The following is a 22,088-nucleotide window of genomic DNA, read 5'->3' as shown; positions in this document are numbered from 1 at the left end:
ATAGAATGTCCTGACTGCGGGTTTTGGAAAGAAATTCAAACGTACAGCTCTGCTATCACTTCCAACATAAATGAAGACAGAAAACTAAACAGCAGTGACGTTTGTAGGGTTACTGAAGTTTGGCTAGCTGGTATATAATGATGTGCTACGTGACCGCTAGTGACACAGCTATGTTAGTATAATATAAACAAGCTAACATTTTTTTCCACTCGATAAAAGTTAACGTGAGTGTTCTCGGTGGTCAGGAACAAATGTAATCGCATGGTAGGATGATGTAAAAGGACCAAACTTCAGTCAGGAGAACAACTGAGATAATCCATCCACAATACGAGGTTAGTCATTCATATACTGCTGCATGGGCTGTGCTGTAGTTACATCGTAAGGTGTTTAAAAACTGAGCTTAAATAAATGATTAGCGGTAAATAAAAGCCGAGGGAGGTCAACAGTGATCACTGACTGTTTTAGGAGCTTTTTGAGATTAAATAGAAGAAAATACAAAACATTAACCATGTTAACAACACAAAAGCCATATTAAACGCAGACTACTTTAGGCCCGGAAGTAGGATTCCTCAGGTCATCACTGAACAACCGGATAGCCTATTAGTTTTATTTGCGATGCACTCTGAGGTCATAGCAAATTAGAACAAACATCCTACTGAGGGATTTTGCAGAATTACCTTCTATTTATAGAGTTGCTAATTATTTGGTATTATTGCAGGCAAACCAGCCTATGAAATGGATGAAACACATCGTGACTGGGTTCCAGCGCTACACAAGGGACCTGCTTCAAACATATCACCATGCCAATCAGATTACTTCTTCCATGTGAGGGTGAAGAGGTGACCCTTCTGGATAAGATGGTGAAGGTTCGCTGCGTTTGGTGAACAGTGTGGTAGTAAAACCAGGGAAAAATGAAACTTGCTTCTGTTAAATATTCTTAAGTCTTGTGCTGTTAAAATTGCTGTATTTTTTCAAAAGATACAGTAAGTAATGTTAGTGGTGGGTGATATCATGTAAACACTGTCATGATTTTATGTAAACATTGTCTTTTATAAACTATAAATGACATGGATTCTACATTGTAACTGATGTGATGTTCTATAAAGTGGTTTTAAATTTAAAAAAAAAAAAAAAGGCAAAAATTAGTTTGTTTCTTTATTCAATTTTGAACAGTGGTACTCAGTCAGTACATATTCAGTACTTCTGGTAGATATTAGTATTACACAGAAGAAAAGCATAGTCTCAGATCATCTCCAGCTTGGGGTTTTGGAGAGAAAATTATACTGTAGTGGATGTTTCTGTATATCCTGCTGATGGTTTTAGTTTATTTTTGGAAAGGAATGATAGCGTAACCACACATGATATGTCTCCTTGCACAGTCTTGAGAGTGTAGATACATCCTGTTCCAGTCTTGAGATACTGGGCCTTTATAGAGAGGAGAGCTGAACAGGTCCACATACATACCCAGTAGAATCGATATCTGCTCCTTTGTCTGAGTAGGAACAGGATGAAGAATGCCTCCTCCATCTGGCTATTGATTTGCATGTTTCTGATCAAATTGTTAGAAAAAAAAGATTCCCCAAGCATCATTTGGGCCCAGCGTCCTTTAGTGAGACATGTCCTCACAGCCCAGCCCTGTGCAGCTTGACTGGCCTACCAGAACAGGCAGGGGTACCTGCCTGTTCTGGTAGGCCGTCAACACTACCCCTGTATATCTGTAAAAAAAAAAATGTCTTCACAGGTTAGACTTCTAATTAAAGACACTTTTTATCATATCACTCTGTAGAATTGAACACTTCCACCACCATGGGGTGTGTTGAGATGTTTGGATGTCCGCTTGTTGACATCGCTCAGCGTTTCTTCAACAGACTGTCTTTTGCAGAATAGCATTATAAGAACATGCTCTTACATGTCTGACCACCTTCTGGTATATATTTTATTACACAGAAGAAAAGCATAGCCTAAGGCAGGGTCTCCAACTCCAGCCCCGGTGTCCTGCAGTTTTTAGATGTGTCCTTGATCCAACACAGCTGATTCAAATGGCTAAATTACCTCCTCAACATGTCTTGACGTTCTCCAGAGGCCTGGTAACAAACTAATCATTTCATTCAGGTGTGAGATCCAAAACCTGCAGGACGCCGGCCCTCAAGGCCTGGAGTTGGAGACCCCTGGCCTAAGGTCATCTCCAGCTTGGAGTTTTGGAGAAAGGGTCATATTGTAGTGGGTGTTTCTTGATATTCTTAAATATATACAAAACAAGAAACTTACAGACAATGACAACAAACAGAAATAAGAGTGTAAAATTTAAAAACTTTATTGATGTTAACTTTTTTAAAAAGTTTTTAAAAAAGAAAACCCCAACAGACAAACCCCTCTGAGCAAGCACAAGGCGACAGTGGGGAGGAAAAACTCCCTTTTAAGAGGGAGGAACCTCCGGCAGAACCAGGCTCAGTGAGGGGCGGCCATCTGCCGCGACCGTTCCAAGGGTCATCTTAAGTATATAATTTAAAACTAACCAATTTAAAGTCTCCAGCTCGTTTTCCAGAAACGTTTTCAGTTGATATCACGATTTTTTTCTACATTACATAAGTCTCATTTTGTCTCCTGGTGCAACAAAACAGTCGGCCTATAAATGAGAAAAACCGACGTATGTGACTCGGTTCCTTCGATAGTTTGGCTGCCTCCTTTATGAAAGTTTCAGCAATCATATTGTAGATTGCTGGCTGATTTAATTCCAAGCCTAGTATAACTAAGTCTGAATCTTTAAACTTTTTACACAGGGCTTTGAAAATCACCTTGTGGAAGTTTTTGAACTTCTCGAAGGGGATTTGATCAATTTCATCTTTGATTTCAGCCCAGATGTTGTTGGTAAGCCTGTTGTAGATGGCTGACACTTTTTCCGGACTGATGACTTTGCCGGATTTTTTACAGCCCGCTTAACCAGTTCTTCCATACAGTTTTCCACTAAAGATCTGGCTTCATGTGGAGTAAAGGATTTCTTTGTGGTTACATTATTTTGAGTTCTTGGCCTCTTAATTGATATTTTGGTTTGTATTTTGGAAGAGGATCCACAACTCCTGAAGCAGCCAAAACGAAAATCGTGATAACGGTAAGAGTTGGTAGTAATATTATTAAGGCCACTATTGATATTTCCTCCTATAATGTTCACAACTCGATCAGATTGGGCTGGCACACGGATTGGATTAATGTAGTCATGAATCACATTAAGGTCACTATTGATATTTCCTCCTATAATGTTCACAACTAGATCAGATTGGGCTGGCACACGGATTGTATTAATGTAGTCATGAATCACATTAAGGTCACTATTGATATTTCCTCCTATAATGCTCACAACTTGATCAGATTGGGCTGGCACACGGATTGAATTAATGTAGGCATGAATCCAGTTACTGTCTGGATCAATCCAAAATCTGTTGTTCATTGTGTTTGATAATCTAGTTGTTTCCTTAGAATGTAGTCTGTCTTTGTTAAAGCGTTTAAACATCCGTTACACAGGGTCTATTTAAGACTTCTCGTGCGACGTCATCTCTTTGAAGCCTCGAAGCCTTTGATCGTAGCCCCGCCCACTTTGTGCTTTGGAGCGTGATGTCACGGGGGTGGGCGTGGAAAGGATTTTGGCCCGATCCGCCATTTTGGGGGTCTAAACAAAGCGCAAGCGAAAAAGGAGCACACACAACAGCCATGGTTCGTACTTGCTGTGTGGTCCGCTGCAATGTTCGATCGCACGACCGGCAAGAGAATAAGCTTGAAAATGGTTTATCTTTACATTATTTCCCAACCTGGAAGCAACATGAGGCAGCTCGTGTATTGATGTTACCAAAAGGCGTCTAGCCTGGATAGCAGCTGTGAGACAAGCTGATATCCAGTTCTCTTCCATCTCCAAATATCCGTTGGTGTGCTCCAGACAGTTTTATTCCGGTAAGCTCTAAATATGTTCATATCACTCTTTATCCGGTTGTTCAGTCTGACGTCACTGGCCGTGTCTGGGCCTAAACTCCGCTGCAGGTCCATATATCAAACGATCACTATGGCATTACTGAGAGTTGAAAAACTGTCTAAAGTCTTTCATCTTTAATAAAATGATCAGTGTTCTGCTCTACCAGGTGTAACAATTGAGTTTAACATCCAGGCATCCATGAAAATGGAATTTATGACATTTAACGGTGTTATAAGTTAGCAGGAAGTTAGCTCGCTAGCTTCCATCTAAATACAATATAGAATGTCCTGACTGCGGGTTTTGGAAAGAAATTCAAACGTACAGCTCTGCTATCACTTCCAACATAAATGAAGACAGAAAACTAAACAGCAGTGACGTTTGTAGGGTTACTGAAGTTTGGCTAGCTGGTATATAATGATGTGCTACGTGACCGCTAGTGACACAGCTATGTTAGTATAATATAAACAAGCTAACATTTTTTTCCACTCGATAAAAGTTAACGTGAGTGTTCTCGGTGGTCAGGAACAAATGTAATCGCATGGTAGGATGATGTAAAAGGACCAAACTTCAGTCAGGAGAACAACTGAGATAATCCATCCACAATACGAGGTTAGTCATTCATATACTGCTGCATGGGCTGTGCTGTAGTTACATCGTAAGGTGTTTAAAAACTGAGCTTAAATAAATGATTAGCGGTAAATAAAAGCCGAGGGAGGTCAACAGTGATCACTGACTGTTTTAGGAGCTTTTTGAGATTAAATAGAAGAAAATACAAAACATTAACCATGTTAACAACACAAAAGCCATATTAAACGCAGACTACTTTAGGCCCGGAAGTAGGATTCCTCAGGTCATCACTGAACAACCGGATAGCCTATTAGTTTTATTTGCGATGCACTCTGAGGTCATAGCAAATTAGAACAAACATCCTACTGAGGGATTTTGCAGAATTACCTTCTATTTATAGAGTTGCTAATTATTTGGTATTATTGCAGGCAAACCAGCCTATGAAATGGATGAAACACATCGTGACTGGGTTCCAGCGCTACACAAGGGACCTGCTTCAAACATATCACCATGCCAATCAGATTACTTCTTCCATGTGAGGGTGAAGAGGTGACCCTTCTGGATAAGATGGTGAAGGTTCGCTGCGTTTGGTGAACAGTGTGGTAGTAAAACCAGGGAAAAATGAAACTTGCTTCTGTTAAATATTCTTAAGTCTTGTGCTGTTAAAATTGCTGTATTTTTTCAAAAGATACAGTAAGTAATGTTAGTGGTGGGTGATATCATGTAAACACTGTCATGATTTTATGTAAACATTGTCTTTTATAAACTATAAATGACATGGATTCTACATTGTAACTGATGTGATGTTCTATAAAGTGGTTTTAAATTTAAAAAAAAAAAAAAAGGCAAAAATTAGTTTGTTTCTTTATTCAATTTTTGAACAGTGGTACTCAGTCAGTACATATTCAGTACTTCTGGTAGATATTAGTATTACACAGAAGAAAAGCATAGTCTCAGATCATCTCCAGCTTGGGGTTTTGGAGAGAAAATTATACTGTAGTGGATGTTTCTGTATATCCTGCTGATGGTTTTAGTTTATTTTTGGAAAGGAATGATAGCGTAACCACACATGATATGTCTCCTTGCACAGTCTTGAGAGTGTAGATACATCCTGTTCCAGTCTTGAGATACTGGGCCTTTATAGAGAGGAGAGCTGAACAGGTCCACATACATACCCAGTAGAATCGATATCTGCTCCTTTGTCTGAGTAGGAACAGGATGAAGAATGCCTCCTCCATCTGGCTATTGATTTGCATGTTTCTGACCAAATTGTTAGAAAAAAAAGATTCCCCAAGCATCATTTGGGCCCAGCGTCCTTTAGTGAGACATGTCCTCACAGCCCAGCCCTGTGCAGCTTGACTGGCCTACCAGAACAGGCAGGTACCTCACTCTTTCATGTCTGTCATATCATGTTTTCTTAAAACTTTATTTTACTCTTTATTTTAGTTACTGCTTTCATTTACTGCTTCTGTTGCTGTAACTTTGATGCTATGACCTGTTGAACCTATTATGTAACTGCATACTTTGGAGCTGTTTTTGATATGCATCTATTATTACATATGCTAAAGGGACATTCTGCCACGAGGCAAACAGATGCACTACTGCTTGTGGTTTCTTTAAACAACAACTGCATTCTCAGTAAGCTACACTAGCCAGAGTTTGGAAAGCAAATGTGCATGCATCTTAGTAATGCATGCATATCTTGGTTATACATGGAGCACTAAATAATGATGCATCTGTTTGTTAAGCAGCTTGAAAACACAAGAGACAAAATATTTGTCACAGTTTAAAAGTACGAAACAGAAACATTAATACATACAATAAGTTGAAGTTGAGCTTTCATTAGTGACAAAATGTTCACAATATTCACATGATAAAAACAGGTTCAGCAGATATTTTCATTAGTTAAAATGTATCCGACTTAATTTCCCACATACATAAGTATAAAATTTCCTATTTTGAAAATTTGTCACACACATTTTACACTATGTTTATGTTATTTTTAAGCACTGAAGTCTGATCATTTTACACATCCTGAGGGATTCTGGGGCGTCCGTCAGTGCACTCGCACTCCTCTTTATGATGTGAGGTCTCCTCGGACTGAGCCTGACCTTTGGTCATGCACGTGGGGCAGCAAGCGGTGTGGCCGTCCAGTCTGCAGCTCGGACAGGACAGAACCAGCTGGCAGCAGTACTGGGTGGAGCAGAGCTTGTACTGGTCCCATGGATGGCCGCAGTACCTGCAATCTAAACAGAGACTGTTATTTTCTTTTAAAAATGACACGTATATTAAGAGAATATTAGAGCTTATGGATGCTTTCTGATACTTCTAACAATGAGAGAATGGGCTCTGTTTACACACTAACCTGAGATGATGTCACTGTTTGAAGAGATGGCGTAGCGTTCATCAAACACAAAAAGCTTTCCACGATAGAACCCCTCGGGGAAACGCTCCAGGTACTTATGAATTCCACCTTTCAGCTGGTAAACCTCCTTACACACATCCTGGTACCAGATTTAAGAGATAAATATGAACAAGAACTTAACATATTAGATGCAAACCTTTCAAAAATATGCATTTCTCAATACCTAAACTACTAGTAAAAGGCTCCCCCTTGTGGAGAATCAGCAACCTGCAACAAGTGAGCGAGTGAACCCAGCTCCACTAAAAGCTTTCCAGACTGATGACTGAACAGCTTACTTTGAAGCGGAGGTAGGCGGAGCCACGCTCACAGCGGATCCCTCCTGTGCAGTACATCAGAACCTTCTTGTCTCTGAACAGCTCAAGGTTCTGGTCCACGTAGTCTGGGAAGTAGCTGAACTTACGGATATTAGGCGCCAGGCACTGAGTGAACTGCCCCTGAAGGCAAAAAAAAAAAAAAAAAGCAATTATTAGCAATTATTAACTGTAACAGCCTTTGCACATTACTCTATAATAGCACAATCTCAATACCACTGCTTCTGGCTAAAATACTGAGGCTTATGAAATTGATCCCAGTCATGCTTTTCTGTTTGGATACAGACTCATTATTTCCAGCTACAAATATCAGTGTTCTGCCCATCCTTCATATTTGCTCATGGTAGCTTGTGTAGATGGTGCACAAAAAACTTGAAATTACACCATAAATCTCTGGGCATGTCATGTGATAAAGCCAAGATCATACATTACCCTGAAACCACCAAGCTAATCAGATTACTTTTGAATGAAGTCAACAATCTCCTAAAGAAAATGAATTTTCTACTCACAATTTTACTCTCATAATAGTTGCGGCAGTCCAGGAGGATGGTGTCATTGCATGAATCTCCTTTAGTCAGAAGAGCTTCCACTTCTTTATGAAACTCTTCGGGCTCCAGATGAACTCCTGAGAGGCAAAACAGACACATACCTGACATTATATACAAGCACAGCATAGAGTTTCTCAGCAGCTGGTACAAGAGCACAGCTATGGCTGCAGAGTAGCAATCAAAGCAGACATTTCGCACCTTATTATGATAATAAAGGCAATGATGTTAGTAAATCAGCTACAGGTGTAACTTACATTATTAATAATTTCTATAGGCTTATAGTATCATTACAAATAGTACAAATAGTACCTGCCAGCTGGTAAGATATAACATCAGGGTCCACTCCCATTGGTACAATCTCCTTGTAGACCCCAACCTTCAACTCTGTAAAACACTCTGCGCCACCGTCACTGGTCTGAACAAACCCACAAAAACAGCACCATTAATGTTCAAAGATTAACAAAAATAAATTAATAACTGCTTAAAGCCTCTGTCAGTGCGCCCCAGGGTGGCTGTGGCTACAACGTAGTTTGCCATCACCAGTGTGCGAATGTGTGCGTGAATGGGTGGATGACTGGATGTGTAAAGCGCTTTGGGGTCCTTAAGAACTAGGAAAGCGCTATACAAATACAGGCCATTTAAAGTCTGATTATGGACAAACCACACCCTGATGGAGCCTATAACTATGATCCTATGACCCACATCCACCCATCCACATTAAGGGGACGGCTGTGGAGCGTGTGAGCAGCTTCAAGTTCCTGGGAGTCCACATCTCCGAGGATCTCATCTGGACGACCAACTGCTCCAAGCTGGTCAAGAAGGCTCACCAGCGCCTCTTCTTCTTGAGGACTCTGAGGAAGAACCACCTGTCCTCAGACATCCTGGTGAACTTCTATCGCTGCACCATCGAGAGCATCCTGACCAACTGTATAACAGTCTGGTACGGGAACTGCTCTGCATCGGACCGGAAGGCGTTGCAGAGGGTCGTGAAAACTGCCCAGCGCATCGCCGGAGCACCACTTCCTGCCATAAAGGACATCTACAGGAAGCGGTGTCTGAAAAGGGCTGGGAAAATCATCAGAGACCCCAGTCACCCATCACATGGACTCTTCACCCTCCTGCCCTCTGGGAGGCGCTACAGGAGCCTCCGGACTAAGACCACCAGGTACCGGAACAGCTTCTTCCCCACAGCTGTCAGACTCCTGAACTCTGCCTCCTGACATCTGACCCACGTTAAACTCATGGACTGAACATACACACACCCACAACCACCTACACACACACACACAATGGACAACTGTACCCTCAAACACACAATAATAACATGGACTGAACCACCACTCACAACCACTAGCACTTTATATAGCCTCTGTAGAAATTATCCACATATCTCACTTATCTTAACTGCACTCCTGTATAGTTCTGTGTAAATAATCATTCTGTACATACGATAATTTTTAATCCTACAACTGTTCATAACTTGCATAGTTCACATTTCTGTATAACTGTATATCTCATATTTCTGTATAGTTTTTATTTCATATTCTGTATAGTTTTTCATATTTATATCCTGTTCATAGCCTGTACATAGCTTGTACTCACTACAGCCTGTACATACTTATAGTTATAGAATATTCATAACATACTTCATACCGTGTACATTATAACATACCATAATAGACCCATTTCTGTAATATACTTACACATCTCTATTATTGCTAATATATATTGTAATATATCTATATCACGGCTAAAGCACTTCTGGATGGATGCAAACTGCATTTCGTTGCCCTGTACCTGTGACATGTGCAATGACAATAAAGTTGAATTCTATTCTATTCTATTCTATGAAGCAATATTAAGAGGGGGAGGTGACACTGGTATATAAAATTTCCCTTTATCTGAATCTGACCTTAAAATCCTCCTTATCCATCTCAAACAGTGGATGTGAACGCATTGCTTCCATGTAAATGTCAGTGGCCAAGTTGGTGCCACCAACTGTTCCGTTGATGCCTTCAGTCGCCACCCTCACCTGAAGAAAAAGATCAACATACATTTTAATGGCACAGTTTCACTGAAATTAAGAGAAAAGCCTTTTTTCTTTGCTCTTTCATAGAAGTGTTCCTCAGCCCGAGGCAAGATAGGAGAATTCATTCACCTTGCCTGTTAAGTGGAGTTTCTCACACAGAGCTTTCTGCCAAGCACAGATGACATGTGGCTCCTCGACGCGACAGTAGTGATAGTAAAGCAGAACCCTGCCTGGACCGCTGATAGAGAACGAGAGAACAACGAACAAAAATAAAACATCAAATTCAAAAATTAAAATGGGACACATTAATAATCTACATATATAGATTAGAAATATAGAATATAGTGAAATAACTGAATTCAGATTGTCTTTACTTTTTAAGTTGCTCCTCAGAGATGTGGCTGATATCGGGAATCCACACAGAGACGTCCACCGTTTCTCCACTGTGCTCATTCAACTGCACCTGCGCTGCTTCGGGCTCTTCTTCCAGTTGGCTCAACAAACGCTCATACTCGTCCTGTGTGAGCTGCTGTATTTCAGCATTGTGCACTCTGGCCACGTGTTTGTGAATGGCGGCGTGCTCGATGAACGTCTGGCCGCAGCAGCACCACAAAGGGCTTCCTTCCTCGTGACTACCGTCCTTCTTGGATGCCACAAAGGCAGCAAATGACTGAGGGGATAACATAAAAAACAAATAAAGAGATAAATCTTTAACATGGTCAAACAGATGTTTAAGATTTTATAGAAGACTTATATATAAGACAGTGGCTGTGTGATCGTATTCCACAGTTTGGTGCATATGTTGCCCAATATGTGATAATATTGAAATTTGTCCAGAGTAGTTTAGAAACTGTATCAGTTTCTAAAATAAACGACTCGAAAGTTGGTAAATAATGACCCTTCCTTCTTAACAATATATTACTATTGTGTTATTATTATATTATCCAACTTAGGTTTGTTGGGAGAGATGAAGCCTATCCCAGCTGACACTGGAAGGTAGGTGGGGCACACCCCACCTGTCAGTCCACTACAGACTGTAAAACAGGACATGGGAGGATATCAAAGTACCAGAAGGAAACCTATGCAGGGGGGGAATGCAAACTCTACACAAAAAGACCAGCAGGTTTAAACCCCAGAACCTTCTGTAAAGACTGTGACCACTGCACAACTGTTTGTAATAAAAATTTAAGAATAAGAGTTGACATATTGACATCTGAATTTTTAAATCTGTCCCTAACATTTTATATTAGCATCAGCCTTCCTTAGCCTAAGTTATTAAGTTATACAACAACAACAACAACAATATTTTTTAAGAAGAAGAACTACTTTTTTTCTGCTACACTCCCAGCACACAGCTGAGAAACCACTGATTACAAATACAAAATTACAGAATGTAAAACTGATCATAACGTTTTCTAATATTGTTGTTCATAAATTTGTAAACTGTCACCAATTGTCTTTTGCAATTTGAAGTTGCAGTGAGTGTTATGAGTGTGCTCAAATTTGTATGTATTTTCAGATTTTAACTATAAAATACAGATTACAGATCAGATTCATTTTGATGCTAAGAGAGGCCAGTGACAATTTGAGGCTTTTATCTTTCTTAGATTTTGAGATATTAATGTTCAAACATTGCCTCAGATTTCAATGTGCGAAATATCTGGAAATTTCACAATAATCGTTATATATGTCCAACAATTGAACCATAAAACAGGGATTCCAGTCAGTGTGTCCTGATGCTCACCTTTCTCCTGCAGAAGCTGTAGTATCTCCTTTGTGGGGCAGAAAGTTGCTTCTCGTGTTTGAATCCATTACAAACTGAAGAGTCAACCTCCCAGTTTATAAACTCTGAGCAGGGTGTATCTTCCGCCGCCATTGTGTTTTTACAGAGCTTTTAAAATAATTAGCGACTAACCCGTCTCACCAGAATTAAACACAAAGTCTCACATATTATTTTAAGGAAACAAACAAACAAATCCTCCAAACGTGCACCAGAAAATTCAGCACAAGACTCCGGACACCAAAGACGGGTGCACTTTCCGGGTTAGCCGGATGTGCTTCACTTGAATCAGACCGCTTTTATTTTTCTCTGAGCGGCTGGTTGCTGAATGATCCATAGATAAACTCGTTTAACGGACTCATTGTTTTGTTTCTCGTTCAACACATATTTTGGCTTTGTTACATTCACATCGAAGCGGGGTGAAACATGTCCAGGAGGCGGCACAGCGATGAGAACGACGGTGAGTCGGTGCACGTTAACGGCGTGTATTATTCACACCGTTAGGCTAACCAGCGGTGGCTAGCTGGCGTTAGCGAGCTTTTCATGCGTCCCCTGCGCAGTGTTGGGAGGGTTATTTTACTAGTTTGATGTTTGGGTTTTATCAACGACATCCAAAAAGTGCAAAACCATTGATGACCGCAGGTATTCAGTCACATTGTGGCGCACTGAAAGCGAGAAAAGTGCTCAAACTGTCGCATGCAGCCGCAAAATGAACCGGTGCAGTTAGCTGCAGGATTAGCTGGCGTTAACCAGGGTAGCCAGTGACTATGGGGGCGGTAACCAAACACTGCAAAACATGCACGACATTTAGTGTTAACATCTGATTGAAAGTTTAACTATGGATCTGGATTTATGGGCGGGGAAAATCACCTAAAAATATCAAATGTTTTCCCGTAGAGCGCAAGATCCTGAATTTAAATGGGACCTGGTCTGCTTAAAGATTAAATCAGATCTCGTCTCTTAATCTGGGACTACGGTAACTTTGCATATGTACATGGGCAAAGCAAGTTTGTTGATATAGCACTTTTCAAACACTACAGTCATTCGAGATGCTTTACAAGATTAAGATTAAAACAGAAAAGAAAAGAAGGGAAAAATGCAGTAATAGTAGTAATATTCATAGCAACAACAATAATAGCAATGATGGTAGTAAAAAGCAGAGATGTCAAAATTTTGTGTCATGGCTCACATACAGCTGCATACAGTGGCACATACAGTTTGAATTATAAAACCTGTCTTTTTTGTCTGTCTTTTAAAAATTATACATTTCTACAGTGAACGGAAACATATCTGTCATTTAATTGTTCACCTGTTGCTTAATTAATTTGGCATAGGATCAGTGGCCATGGAGTTCTTTATCTGTATAAAAACCTATAAAAGTTATGAAAATACAATCAAGAAGCCAGAATTAATACCCTCCTTGACACTTTTGAAAGCTGCCCATGGGGGCCTTTCTTGGGCCGATTCTGGCCCCTGGCCCTCATGTTTGACACCCCTGGTTAAAAGCATAGCAGCTAAGTGCTTTATTACTCAGTTTTGTTTCAGATTCAAGCACTATTAGGTGACCAGATCTTGCAGACCTTAGAGAATTATTGGGTTTGTATCTATAAAACAACTCAGATATATATTTAGGGCTGAAGCCCTTTAATGACTTGTGTAGTGTGATGTGTAGTTTCTTTTCCAGGAAGAAGCATGTCAGGTTAAGTCATCAGATTTCAAAGGAGTTTGCTAGTATGAAGTACCTATGCCGTGCATTTATAGTGCAAGTATAGAACTGCTGTTAGATGTGGCAGTCTGCATGCGACACCAGGAAAATAACTTATTAATCCCAGAAAGAGAACGCTGTTGATACAGTGCTGTTTGGTTTGATAAGACATAACGAACAACCACTCGAGACTACATCCTTACTTTTAATATATTAACAGTGTTAATAAACCTTTATATAAATAACAGAAAATAAAGAAAAAAATAATGTAAAAATAATTTGGTCCGCTTTAAATGTTCAATTCAATTGCTGGATTGATGTTTTGTTAATGCTCTTATTCTTTAAATGACAGTGTAAGTGTGCTTTTCTGAACTTCACAAAGCTTTATTTTTATCAGTTCATTGTTTAATTCATAGTCCTGTGCTGTCTGAAAACCACTGAACATGAAATGGCAGTGTAACTGATGAACACAGCAGAGAATTTATCATCCTAACTTTGAGAAGACTCATTGAGATTAAAAATCTCTTTTTAAGAGTGCACTAGCTAAGAGAAACTGACAGATATTTCCTACAGGAGCTGGTTGAGCCTCTTCTGGCTCTGATTATTGTGTTACTCTTTCACCTTTCCAGGAGGTCAAGCCCATAAGAGGAGGAGAACATCGGAGCCGATTGAGATCGAAGACCGTCTGGAATCACTGATATGTCGTGTTGGGGAAAAGGTAAGGAGACACTACAGGAAGGACACATTTTTATTTTCAGGATGAGTAGCTTCATTTTCCGCTCTAGAGAGTTGAGCCTCACAAGTTCAGTGCAAAACTTTGCTTCTAAAAGTAAATGCCAGAATGTTCTTTATATGTCTTCTTTGCTTTGTGTTAAATTGCCTTCTAGTGACAAATTGCTCTTGTGCGAAAATATTTCCTTACAGAGCACATCGTCCCTCGAGAGCAACCTGGAGGGCCTGGCCGGCGTCTTAGAGGCAGACCTCCCAAACTACAAAAGCAAAATTCTGCGCATTTTATGTACTGTGTACGTTCACACCTCTTCTCACCCTTTGATTTCTAATAAATTTTGCAAGTGTGTTTTGTGTGTCTGCAGTCGTCATATGTTGTCATTTGTTGACAGTGCCCGCCTCCTGCCCGAGAAGCTGACCGTGTATACGACCTTAGTCGGCCTCCTTAACGCCAGGAACTACAACTTTGGGGGCGAGTTCGTTGAGGCCATGATCAGGCAGTTGAAGGAGACGTTAAAAAACAACTTGTACAGTGAAGCTGTTTACTTGGTATGCTGGCTTTGTATAATAATCTTACAGATTGCTTTTAAACTAATTAACATGGCCACTTTGGCATTTATTTTTCATAATGACATCTCTTTCTTTAGGTGCGTTTTCTGTCTGATTTGGTCAACTGCCACGTGATTGCTGCTCCCTCTATGGTGGCCATGTTTGAAAACTTTGTCAGTGTTACTCAGGAGGAAGATGTGCCACAGGTAGGCAGACGGTTTATGGTGTAAAGCAAGCTGTATGGTACCCAAAAGCAATTTAAATAATTTGTAATGTTCACATTTGTGTCAGACTTTACATTAAAATAGTAATTATTTGATTTATCTGTTTCTTTCTTTCTTTTAATTTTGGTGAAAGTCTTTAAACGTGATCATTATGGAGCACATATTGATTTTTGCACTAGCCCATGGCTGTGTCACAGTCCACACTGGTGGATTGTGAGTAAGTTCTGTAACTGGTCTCTTTTACGTCGTCAGGTTCGGTCGGACTGGTTTGTGTATGTCGTTCTGTCCTGTCTGCCCTGGGTCGGGAAGGAGCTCTATGAGAAGAAGGACGTGGAGATGGACCGGCTCCTCAGCCAGATCGAAGGCTACCTCAAGTACGTTCCCCGGTTTGGTTAGATTTTAATTAAGCAATCATCGTTTGCTGCCGTTGTTTCATTTTTACGTCCACATTTTTCAGGAGGAGAGTAAAGACCCATGTCCCCATGCTGCAGGTGTGGACTGCAGATAAACCCCATCCACAAGAGGAGGTGAGAGTCTTGTAGTCAGTTAAACAGCAGCAAATATGTGCAATGGTCAGAGCAGTAAAAGTGGCTCCTTATGGCCTCATGTTTACTAGACCTTGCTGTTTGGATACAGTAATGTTTGTTTTTGTCTGAGTAAACGGATCGTATCTTCCTTCCTCCAGTACCTGGACTGCCTTTGGGCTCAGATTCAGAAGCTGAAGAAAGACCGCTGGCAGGAGCGTCACATTCTTCGTCCCTACATCGCCTTTGACAGCGTGCTCTGCGAGGCCCTGCAGCACAACCTGCCCCCCTTCACCCCACCGGGCCACATGCCCGACGCCCAGTACCCCATGCCCCGGGTCATCTTCCGCATGTTTGACTACACCGACGCCCCAGAGGTTCATTACAGATAAAACACTGTCTGTCAAACTCTTCTTCTGCAACTTTTTACATACTCATCTCTTTCTCTTCAGGGACCTGTTATGCCTGGCAGCCATTCTGTGGAGAGATTTGTTATAGAGGAAAACCTGCACTGCATTATCAAAACTCACTGGAAAGAGAGGAAAACATGGTGAGTAATGAGGGCTTCTTTTTTTTTTTAAACCTGAATGTGTGAATAAATAGTCACTCCTATTAATTTTTACTAAAAGACTTAAACTAATTTTTTCTTGTTCTATTTCTAACGCTCAGCGCCGCCCAGCTCCTCAGCTACCCAGGGAAAAATAAGATCCCGCTCAACTATCACATCGTCGAGGTATATTTTCTTTCTTGTTTCTGGCATCAAAAAAAAGAAACAGTGCTGAGCTGTTTTAGTCTAATCTGCTGGCTTTTTGCCTTTTTTCTTTTAGGTGATCTTTGGGGAACTTTTCCAGCTGCCCTCGCCGCCTCACATCGATGTCATGTACACCACACTGCTGATCGAGCTCTGCAAACTCCAGCCTGGATCGTTGCCCCAAGTCGTATCCTTGATTATTTTATGTTAAAAATAACCTTTAGTGCGAACCCTTTTCACTGCTCCTTTGAAATATTTGAACATTTGTTTGAATTAAATGCACCAAACTGTTGCAAAAGACAACCGTGGCCATCTCTAATTTAGATTTAGATTAGTTTAGATTAACAGGGCCTAAGTATTTAAGCATTCGGTCTTATGTAATCCATGTTCAAACCCCAGGATTCACTACTGAGACACTGAGAGTTTGGTGAAATAGTTTATCGTGGTCAACCTTGGCTGTGGGGTTAAAAGGTTAGCAACTGAAATGTGTGACTGGATTCTCCTCTCTGTTGTCCCTGTGACATTTTCTTCATAATAATTTAATACAGGCAGCAAAAATAGGCACCAGAAAATGCAGAAACACATATTTTCCATGTCCCGATCAAATTGAATAATTCTTCTAGGGCATCCATTCTCTTCAGCTTATCCTTGTCTGGGTCACAGGGGGGCTGGAGCCTATCCCAGCTACCATACGGCGAGAGGTGAGGTACGCCCCAGGAGAGGTTGCCAGCCTGACTCAGGGCTAACACAAAGAGACGGACAACCATTCACACACACAGTCACTCCTATGGGCAATTTAGAATAATCACTTAACTTGAACTCACTAACTGTAACACAGTAAGGAGCTTAATGAGTAGAAGTGTCTGTGAAAGGATACAAATGGAGATCAAATTTGACTTGTCTTAATGAGCACATATGTACAAAACACACTATAGTTGGAAAATTTTTAAAGGTTTAACAATTAGAAGTTGTTATTGGAGCCTTAACACCTGCCTGTTAGTTGGCTCAAGCCACAGAGATGCTTTACATGAGACTGGACACCATGAACACCACCTGCATAGACCGGTAATGTTTCTGTGTCTTTACTTTAATAATACAAAGAGAAGGTCAAGTGTTTCCTGACTCTCATTTAACACTAATGCAATCACACTGCTAATTTTTGCAGACTAATCAACTGGTTTGCTCATCATTTGAGCAACTTCCAGTTCCGATGGAGCTGGGATGACTGGTGAGTGACTGACTGGGAGCATTTAAAGTGGCCGTATATACGTTTTGTCTTTTTAATATTATAACCTAAATCATTCTCTGTCTTAAAGGGCCGACTGCTTGACCGTGGATCTAGAGAAACCCAAGCCCAAGTTTGTCAAAGAGGTTCTGGAGAAGTGCATGAGGTATTGGGGCATTATTTATGCTTTCTTTGCGTTTTCCAGTCCTGTAGAGGAGATCAGGACACGAGAGTCAGGTGTAGTAATATAGTTAGAGAGGGTTTATCTTCTTTGTATTAAGTGTTTGTGACGGTGTATCAGGGCCACTATAGGGAAGAAGTAAGGCTGGGAAGAGAGTACAATAACAAGAAAACATTTTAAAATCCTTTTGGATTAGAAAATTTGAGGGGAAAAAGAAGTATAAAGTTAGCTCAACCAAATCACTTTTCATTGTGAATTTCTGACTTCATAATCTAAGAAAACATCATGTCTTATAAATAATGGCTTCAGTATTAAAATATTTTATTTTTTAACTTATTTTCTCTCCAATATGATCAGTTTTAATGTCTAACAATTTCACTATGTCTGTGTTTTTGCTAATTTCTCTGCTGTTCTCTGTTTTGCTGCATTAATCGCAGACTTTCATACCACCAGAGGATAGTGGACATCGTGCCTCCAACCTTTTCGGCCCTCATTCCTGCTGACCCCATCTTCACATATAAATATGTAGATGAGAGTGCCTGTAAGACTGCCAGACATTTTGTTTTATTGTTACTTAAAAACAAAAAGGAGCAGACTGATAACTAAATACTGGTAACATCAAACAAAATGACGACTCTGCTGCTTCACAGCCTCATTACCGGGTTACCCCATGTCCATCACCGTCAGTAACGCCATCAAGAACAGAGCATCTAATGAAGAGATCCTCACCGTCCTCAAAGAGGTCCCCAACCCCAACCAGGAAGATGACGATGGTTTGTTTCCTGTTTCATTTTACTTGGTCCTGCATGAAAAGTTCATCTGTGCACTTCTGCCTTTCTCCTACACTTCTCCCTTCTTTGATTACATTTATTTCTCGGTCCCTCCAGACGAGGGCGAGAGCTTCAATCCTCTGAAGATCGACGTGTTCCTGCAGACTCTGCTCAACCTAGCAGCCAAATCCTTCAGCCACTCGTTCAGTGCACTCGGCAAGTAAGGAACATCTGTTGACACCAAAATATTGTATTGTATTCAGCTATGATACAGAGAGACGCATCAAATGTTTTTCTGCTATTATACAAAGTGCCAGAAACTATTATTTGTTAAGAGCTAAAAAAAAAAAAAAAGGAAATGATTTAATTTAGTTGCTTTTTATGCTCTGAATGCACATGAAATGACTGGAGAGCTGCTGGCCTCACCTGCGTCTGATTGCTTTCAGGTTTCACGAGATCCTGAAGACTCTGGCCAACAGCGACGAGGGAAAGCTGCACCTCCTCAAAGTGTTGTATGAAGTGTGGAGGAACCACCCGCAGGTACAACAAACAGTGTGACACCCACGAGCATGTAAATGAAGCCAATTGTTTTTTGTTTTTTTGTTTGTGTTTTTTTTCTGGTTCATGTAAATGTGTCTCTGCTGATTGGCAGATGATCGCCGTGTTGGTGGACAAATTGATTCGGACGCAGGTTGTGGACTGTGCTGCAGTCGCCAACTGGCTCTTCTCTCAGGACATGGCCCACGAGTTCACCAGGTGGGACACGCAGATGTTTAGGTTTCAGCTCTCATGACGCGAGCGCAGCATCTTCTCTGTAAACTGAAAGACTTTCTGTGCCTCATCTAGACTTTTCATCTGGGAGATCCTGCACTCGACCATCCGAAAGATGAACAAACACGTGCAGAAGATCCAGAAGGAGCTGGAGGAGGCCAAAGACAAACTGGAGAAACAGCAGCACAAGAGGGTAACCCTCCTCCCCAATACGCAATCATCATTATTTTAATGTTAAACTGAAAATAATGAAGAAGTTGTGTTAAATGAATTCAATTTAAATTTTTGTTCACTACTAGCGCGACAGCGGGGATGACGAGGACATGGACAAGAACAGTGAAGATGAGGAGGGTCAGCTGGAGGAGCAGATCGAGAGGCTCCAGGAGAAGGTGGAGTCTGCTCAGAGCGAGCAGAAAAACCTCTTCCTCGTCATCTTCCAGGTACGGAAGACTTCAGTTTATCTTCTTAACTACTTAAGCGGTTTCAAGGTTGCAGCGCTGCTGGTGCCAGCTCTCCAACTTATGCAACTCCTGCAGGTGGAAGTAAACAAGGGATTTAATCTTCTGTAGTGCCCTCTAGTGGCCTCGTGTCAAGTGGCTTGTGTCTGTGCTAAATCTGAGCAGATCCCCACATCACTGCAGCTGATTGCTCCTTAGAAGGTAAACATTGTGTGCTAACAGCACTGTAGAAAGGGTTAGATCTATATCATCACAGGTGAAGACATATGAAACTCCTGCTGGGTTTGAATCTGACTCGCCTCCTCCTGCTCAGTTAAATGTCAGTGAAGGAAGAATCAGGGGACAGATTAAATTCTGGGATTAGACAAAAAAAATCTCCGAACAGAATTTATTTTCTACTAGGGTTGTGTTCCAGAAAGTGGAATTAGTAAAAACTGAGGTTGTTAACCATGAGTTAAAATTTTAAGTTCTCAGTTCCCCAACGACGGAAGTTAAACTCTGGTTCACTTTCTGGTTTTGGCCTCTTCTCGTCACCGAAGCAGCTGACTGACACTTTATTTCATTTCCTCATTAGAGAGACAACGTCAAAGCTCATGTCGGACCACAATAACAGACGATGTTTTAAAAGATAAATGCGATCACTTAGCGTGAACACTGTCAGTGCTGACTGATCAGTTTTTCTGGAACTGAATACTCTGAGTTTGTTCAACTTCCTGGATTCGTGTAGGCTAAAATGGTTGCCAGCGTCATGACAGTCACCACTGCCGACTCTTTCTTCCTTCTCAAGCTGAAGAGATTAAAATGCAAAGATAAAAGCTTGCTCCATAAAAGCATTTTTAAATGAGGCTTTTCCCCATCCTTAGCGTTTCATCATGCTGTTGACGGAGCACCTGGTTCGCTGTGAAACAGGCAGCGTTGACATCAGCACGCCCTGGTACAAAAACTGCATTGACCGGCTGCAGCAAATCTTCCTCATGGTAAAAGCACAAAACACTCTCACACACATCATCATTAGATTTCTTTTATTTATGCCCACTTGGTCTGATTTTAGTTTTCTTTGGATGAGTAAAATTTTTGACTTTCTTTACTCTTGCGGAAAAGGACAAGCAATTACTTTCTTTGTAGTTTTGAGTGACTTTTGAGACAAATACACAAATTTCACACACATTATTAGGTTCAATGGGACTTACGGCATCCATAAAGCTACTTGGAAAATCAGAAAAATATAAATGAAGAAGTTGTCTGCCACATTTGCATTTTTTTTTAAAATAAAATGTAATTTCAAGCATGCATAGCACACTGCATGCAGGCCAGTCGTGCTTACATGCAAAGTGAGCCGCTCTGACTCTAAAAATCTAAAATATCTGATAGAGCCAAGAGGCTGGTATCTCATTTATAAAGGCTACTTTTTGTCTTCTATTATCCAATTTCTTATTTTTTTCTTATTTAATTAGCAACATAAGGGTTCCTTATATTATAAACTAAAGACCCTTCATTTTGAGGGACACAATCCCAGTGATCACACCGTGACCTAGCAGCACTTGGCAAGTGGGGGAAGGAAGAACTCTCTTTTAACAGGAAGAGAACTCCAGCAGAACCTCAGGCTCAGGTGCATGCATTAAGATGCTAAGAGTAGCACTGTAAACATGAGGCAAATCAGCTATTCGGACAAATACTGCTGTGCTGGAAATGAGCCAATATAAACATGCCAGCTTTATGTAATTCACTCAGTTCCAGTTGGCTTGGAGCCCTTTACTACCAAAAGGCACTTTTGGGGGAAAATAGAAAGAAATCTTTCCACACACTGCTAAGTTCTGCACCTTTAATGTATCTGAATATGGAAGCCAAGGCTAGCTTCATCCTACACTCACTCTGTGAACTCTAATGTGACGTCTCCCCCTCGTTCTGCAGCACCACGCGACCATCCAGCAGTACATGGGAACCCTGGAGAACCTGCTGTTCACCGCCGAGCTCGACCACCACATCCTGGCCGTGTACCAGCAGTTCTGCGCCCTGCAGCTTTGAGACGCACAATCCCGATGAAATGTGTACTTGTGTTCACCCGATGTGATGAAGCGACACATTACAAACTACCAGCTCTTGCATCAAGAATCTCCTCTTCAGTTTTATTTTTATTTTCCTGTCTGGTGCCATTCATTTCACTCATGTGCAGCCACATCAGAGGATGTCTGTTGAGAAAATCTTTGATTTGTTGTAGTGCTCCTTTTTTTTTTTTTCTTTGTTTTCTCCTTAGTTTATTTTTACCTCCTGGCCGTGTTATTATGAATGGATCTTTTTAAAAACTGTATGAAGACGGAGCTAGAGAAATAATCTTCATAGGAAGGGAGGTTCCAGGTCAGTTCTGACTGATTCTGAATCTAGAGAGTGCTCTACTTTTTTATATTTGTTTTATGTGGAATTGGGAAGTAATTAAAGCTCTACAGAGTCTTTATCCGTCCACTCGTTTGTGTTATTGTGTCTTTGTGAAAATACAGAATGGGAGAAGAAAAAAAAAAAAGCATTCAGTTTGAGGTTATCTTAACATAACGATGTAAATAAAAATTGAAATATTGTTATAAA

General features: G+C 40.7%; 2 protein-coding genes across 2 annotated transcripts; one reads left to right on the top strand and one right to left on the bottom strand.

The window, feature by feature from the left end:
- Positions 1–5,380: 5,380 nt before the first annotated feature.
- On the bottom strand, positions 5,381–11,870 carry tstd2 (thiosulfate sulfurtransferase like domain containing 2). The gene is made up of 9 exons (XM_003443425.5): positions 11,586–11,870; positions 10,216–10,511; positions 9,971–10,079; positions 9,725–9,844; positions 8,122–8,227; positions 7,774–7,889; positions 7,229–7,387; positions 6,894–7,032; positions 5,381–6,774 (listed from the first exon to the last, which is right to left on the bottom strand). The coding sequence occupies exons 1-9, from the start codon at positions 11,715–11,717 to the stop codon at positions 6,554–6,556; spliced, it is 1,398 nt and encodes a 465-aa protein (XP_003443473.1). The 5' UTR covers positions 11,718–11,870; the 3' UTR covers positions 5,381–6,553.
- A 27-nt stretch (positions 11,871–11,897) lies between these two features.
- On the top strand, positions 11,898–21,966 carry ncbp1 (nuclear cap binding protein subunit 1). Its single transcript, XM_003443370.5, has 23 exons — positions 11,898–12,081; positions 13,956–14,044; positions 14,251–14,351; positions 14,448–14,604; positions 14,703–14,810; positions 15,081–15,202; positions 15,286–15,355; positions 15,514–15,729; positions 15,805–15,902; positions 16,022–16,085; positions 16,180–16,290; positions 17,104–17,168; positions 17,269–17,331; positions 17,420–17,494; positions 17,947–18,050; positions 18,160–18,282; positions 18,397–18,499; positions 18,726–18,819; positions 18,932–19,035; positions 19,126–19,243; positions 19,350–19,490; positions 20,372–20,485; positions 21,420–21,966. The coding sequence occupies exons 1-23, from the start codon at positions 12,048–12,050 to the stop codon at positions 21,531–21,533; spliced, it is 2,388 nt and encodes a 795-aa protein (XP_003443418.1). The 5' UTR covers positions 11,898–12,047; the 3' UTR covers positions 21,534–21,966.
- Positions 21,967–22,088: the final 122 nt, after the last annotated feature.

This window comes from Oreochromis niloticus, linkage group LG2 (genome assembly GCF_001858045.2).
Source record: "Oreochromis niloticus isolate F11D_XX linkage group LG2, O_niloticus_UMD_NMBU, whole genome shotgun sequence".
In the NCBI taxonomy this organism is placed as follows: Eukaryota; Metazoa; Chordata; class Actinopteri; order Cichliformes; family Cichlidae; genus Oreochromis; species Oreochromis niloticus.
This window is presented reverse-complemented; position numbering and strand designations above follow the sequence as displayed.

What these genes read in the sequence shown, in the direction of transcription:
- tstd2 (XM_003443425.5), bottom strand. Translation starts at nt 11,717, where the DNA reads ATGGCGGCGGAAGATACACCCTGCTCAGAGTTTATAAACTGGGAGGTT. An exon ending in TGGATAAGGAGGATTTTAAG is followed by an intron (nt 8,228 to 9,724) that starts GTCAGATTCAGA and finishes GGGTTTGTTCAG; the next exon opens with ACCAGTGACGGTGGCGCAGA. An exon ending in TATATCTTACCAGCTGGCAG is followed by an intron (nt 7,890 to 8,121) that starts GTACTATTTGTA and finishes TTTGCCTCTCAG; the next exon opens with GAGTTCATCTGGAGCCCGAA.
- ncbp1 (XM_003443370.5), top strand. Translation starts at nt 12,048, where the DNA reads ATGTCCAGGAGGCGGCACAGCGATGAGAACGACG. An exon ending in TGGAAAGAGAGGAAAACATG is followed by an intron (nt 15,903 to 16,021) that starts GTGAGTAATGAG and finishes TCTAACGCTCAG; the next exon opens with CGCCGCCCAGCTCCTCAGCT. An exon ending in TCGTTCAGTGCACTCGGCAA is followed by an intron (nt 18,500 to 18,725) that starts GTAAGGAACATC and finishes GATTGCTTTCAG; the next exon opens with GTTTCACGAGATCCTGAAGA.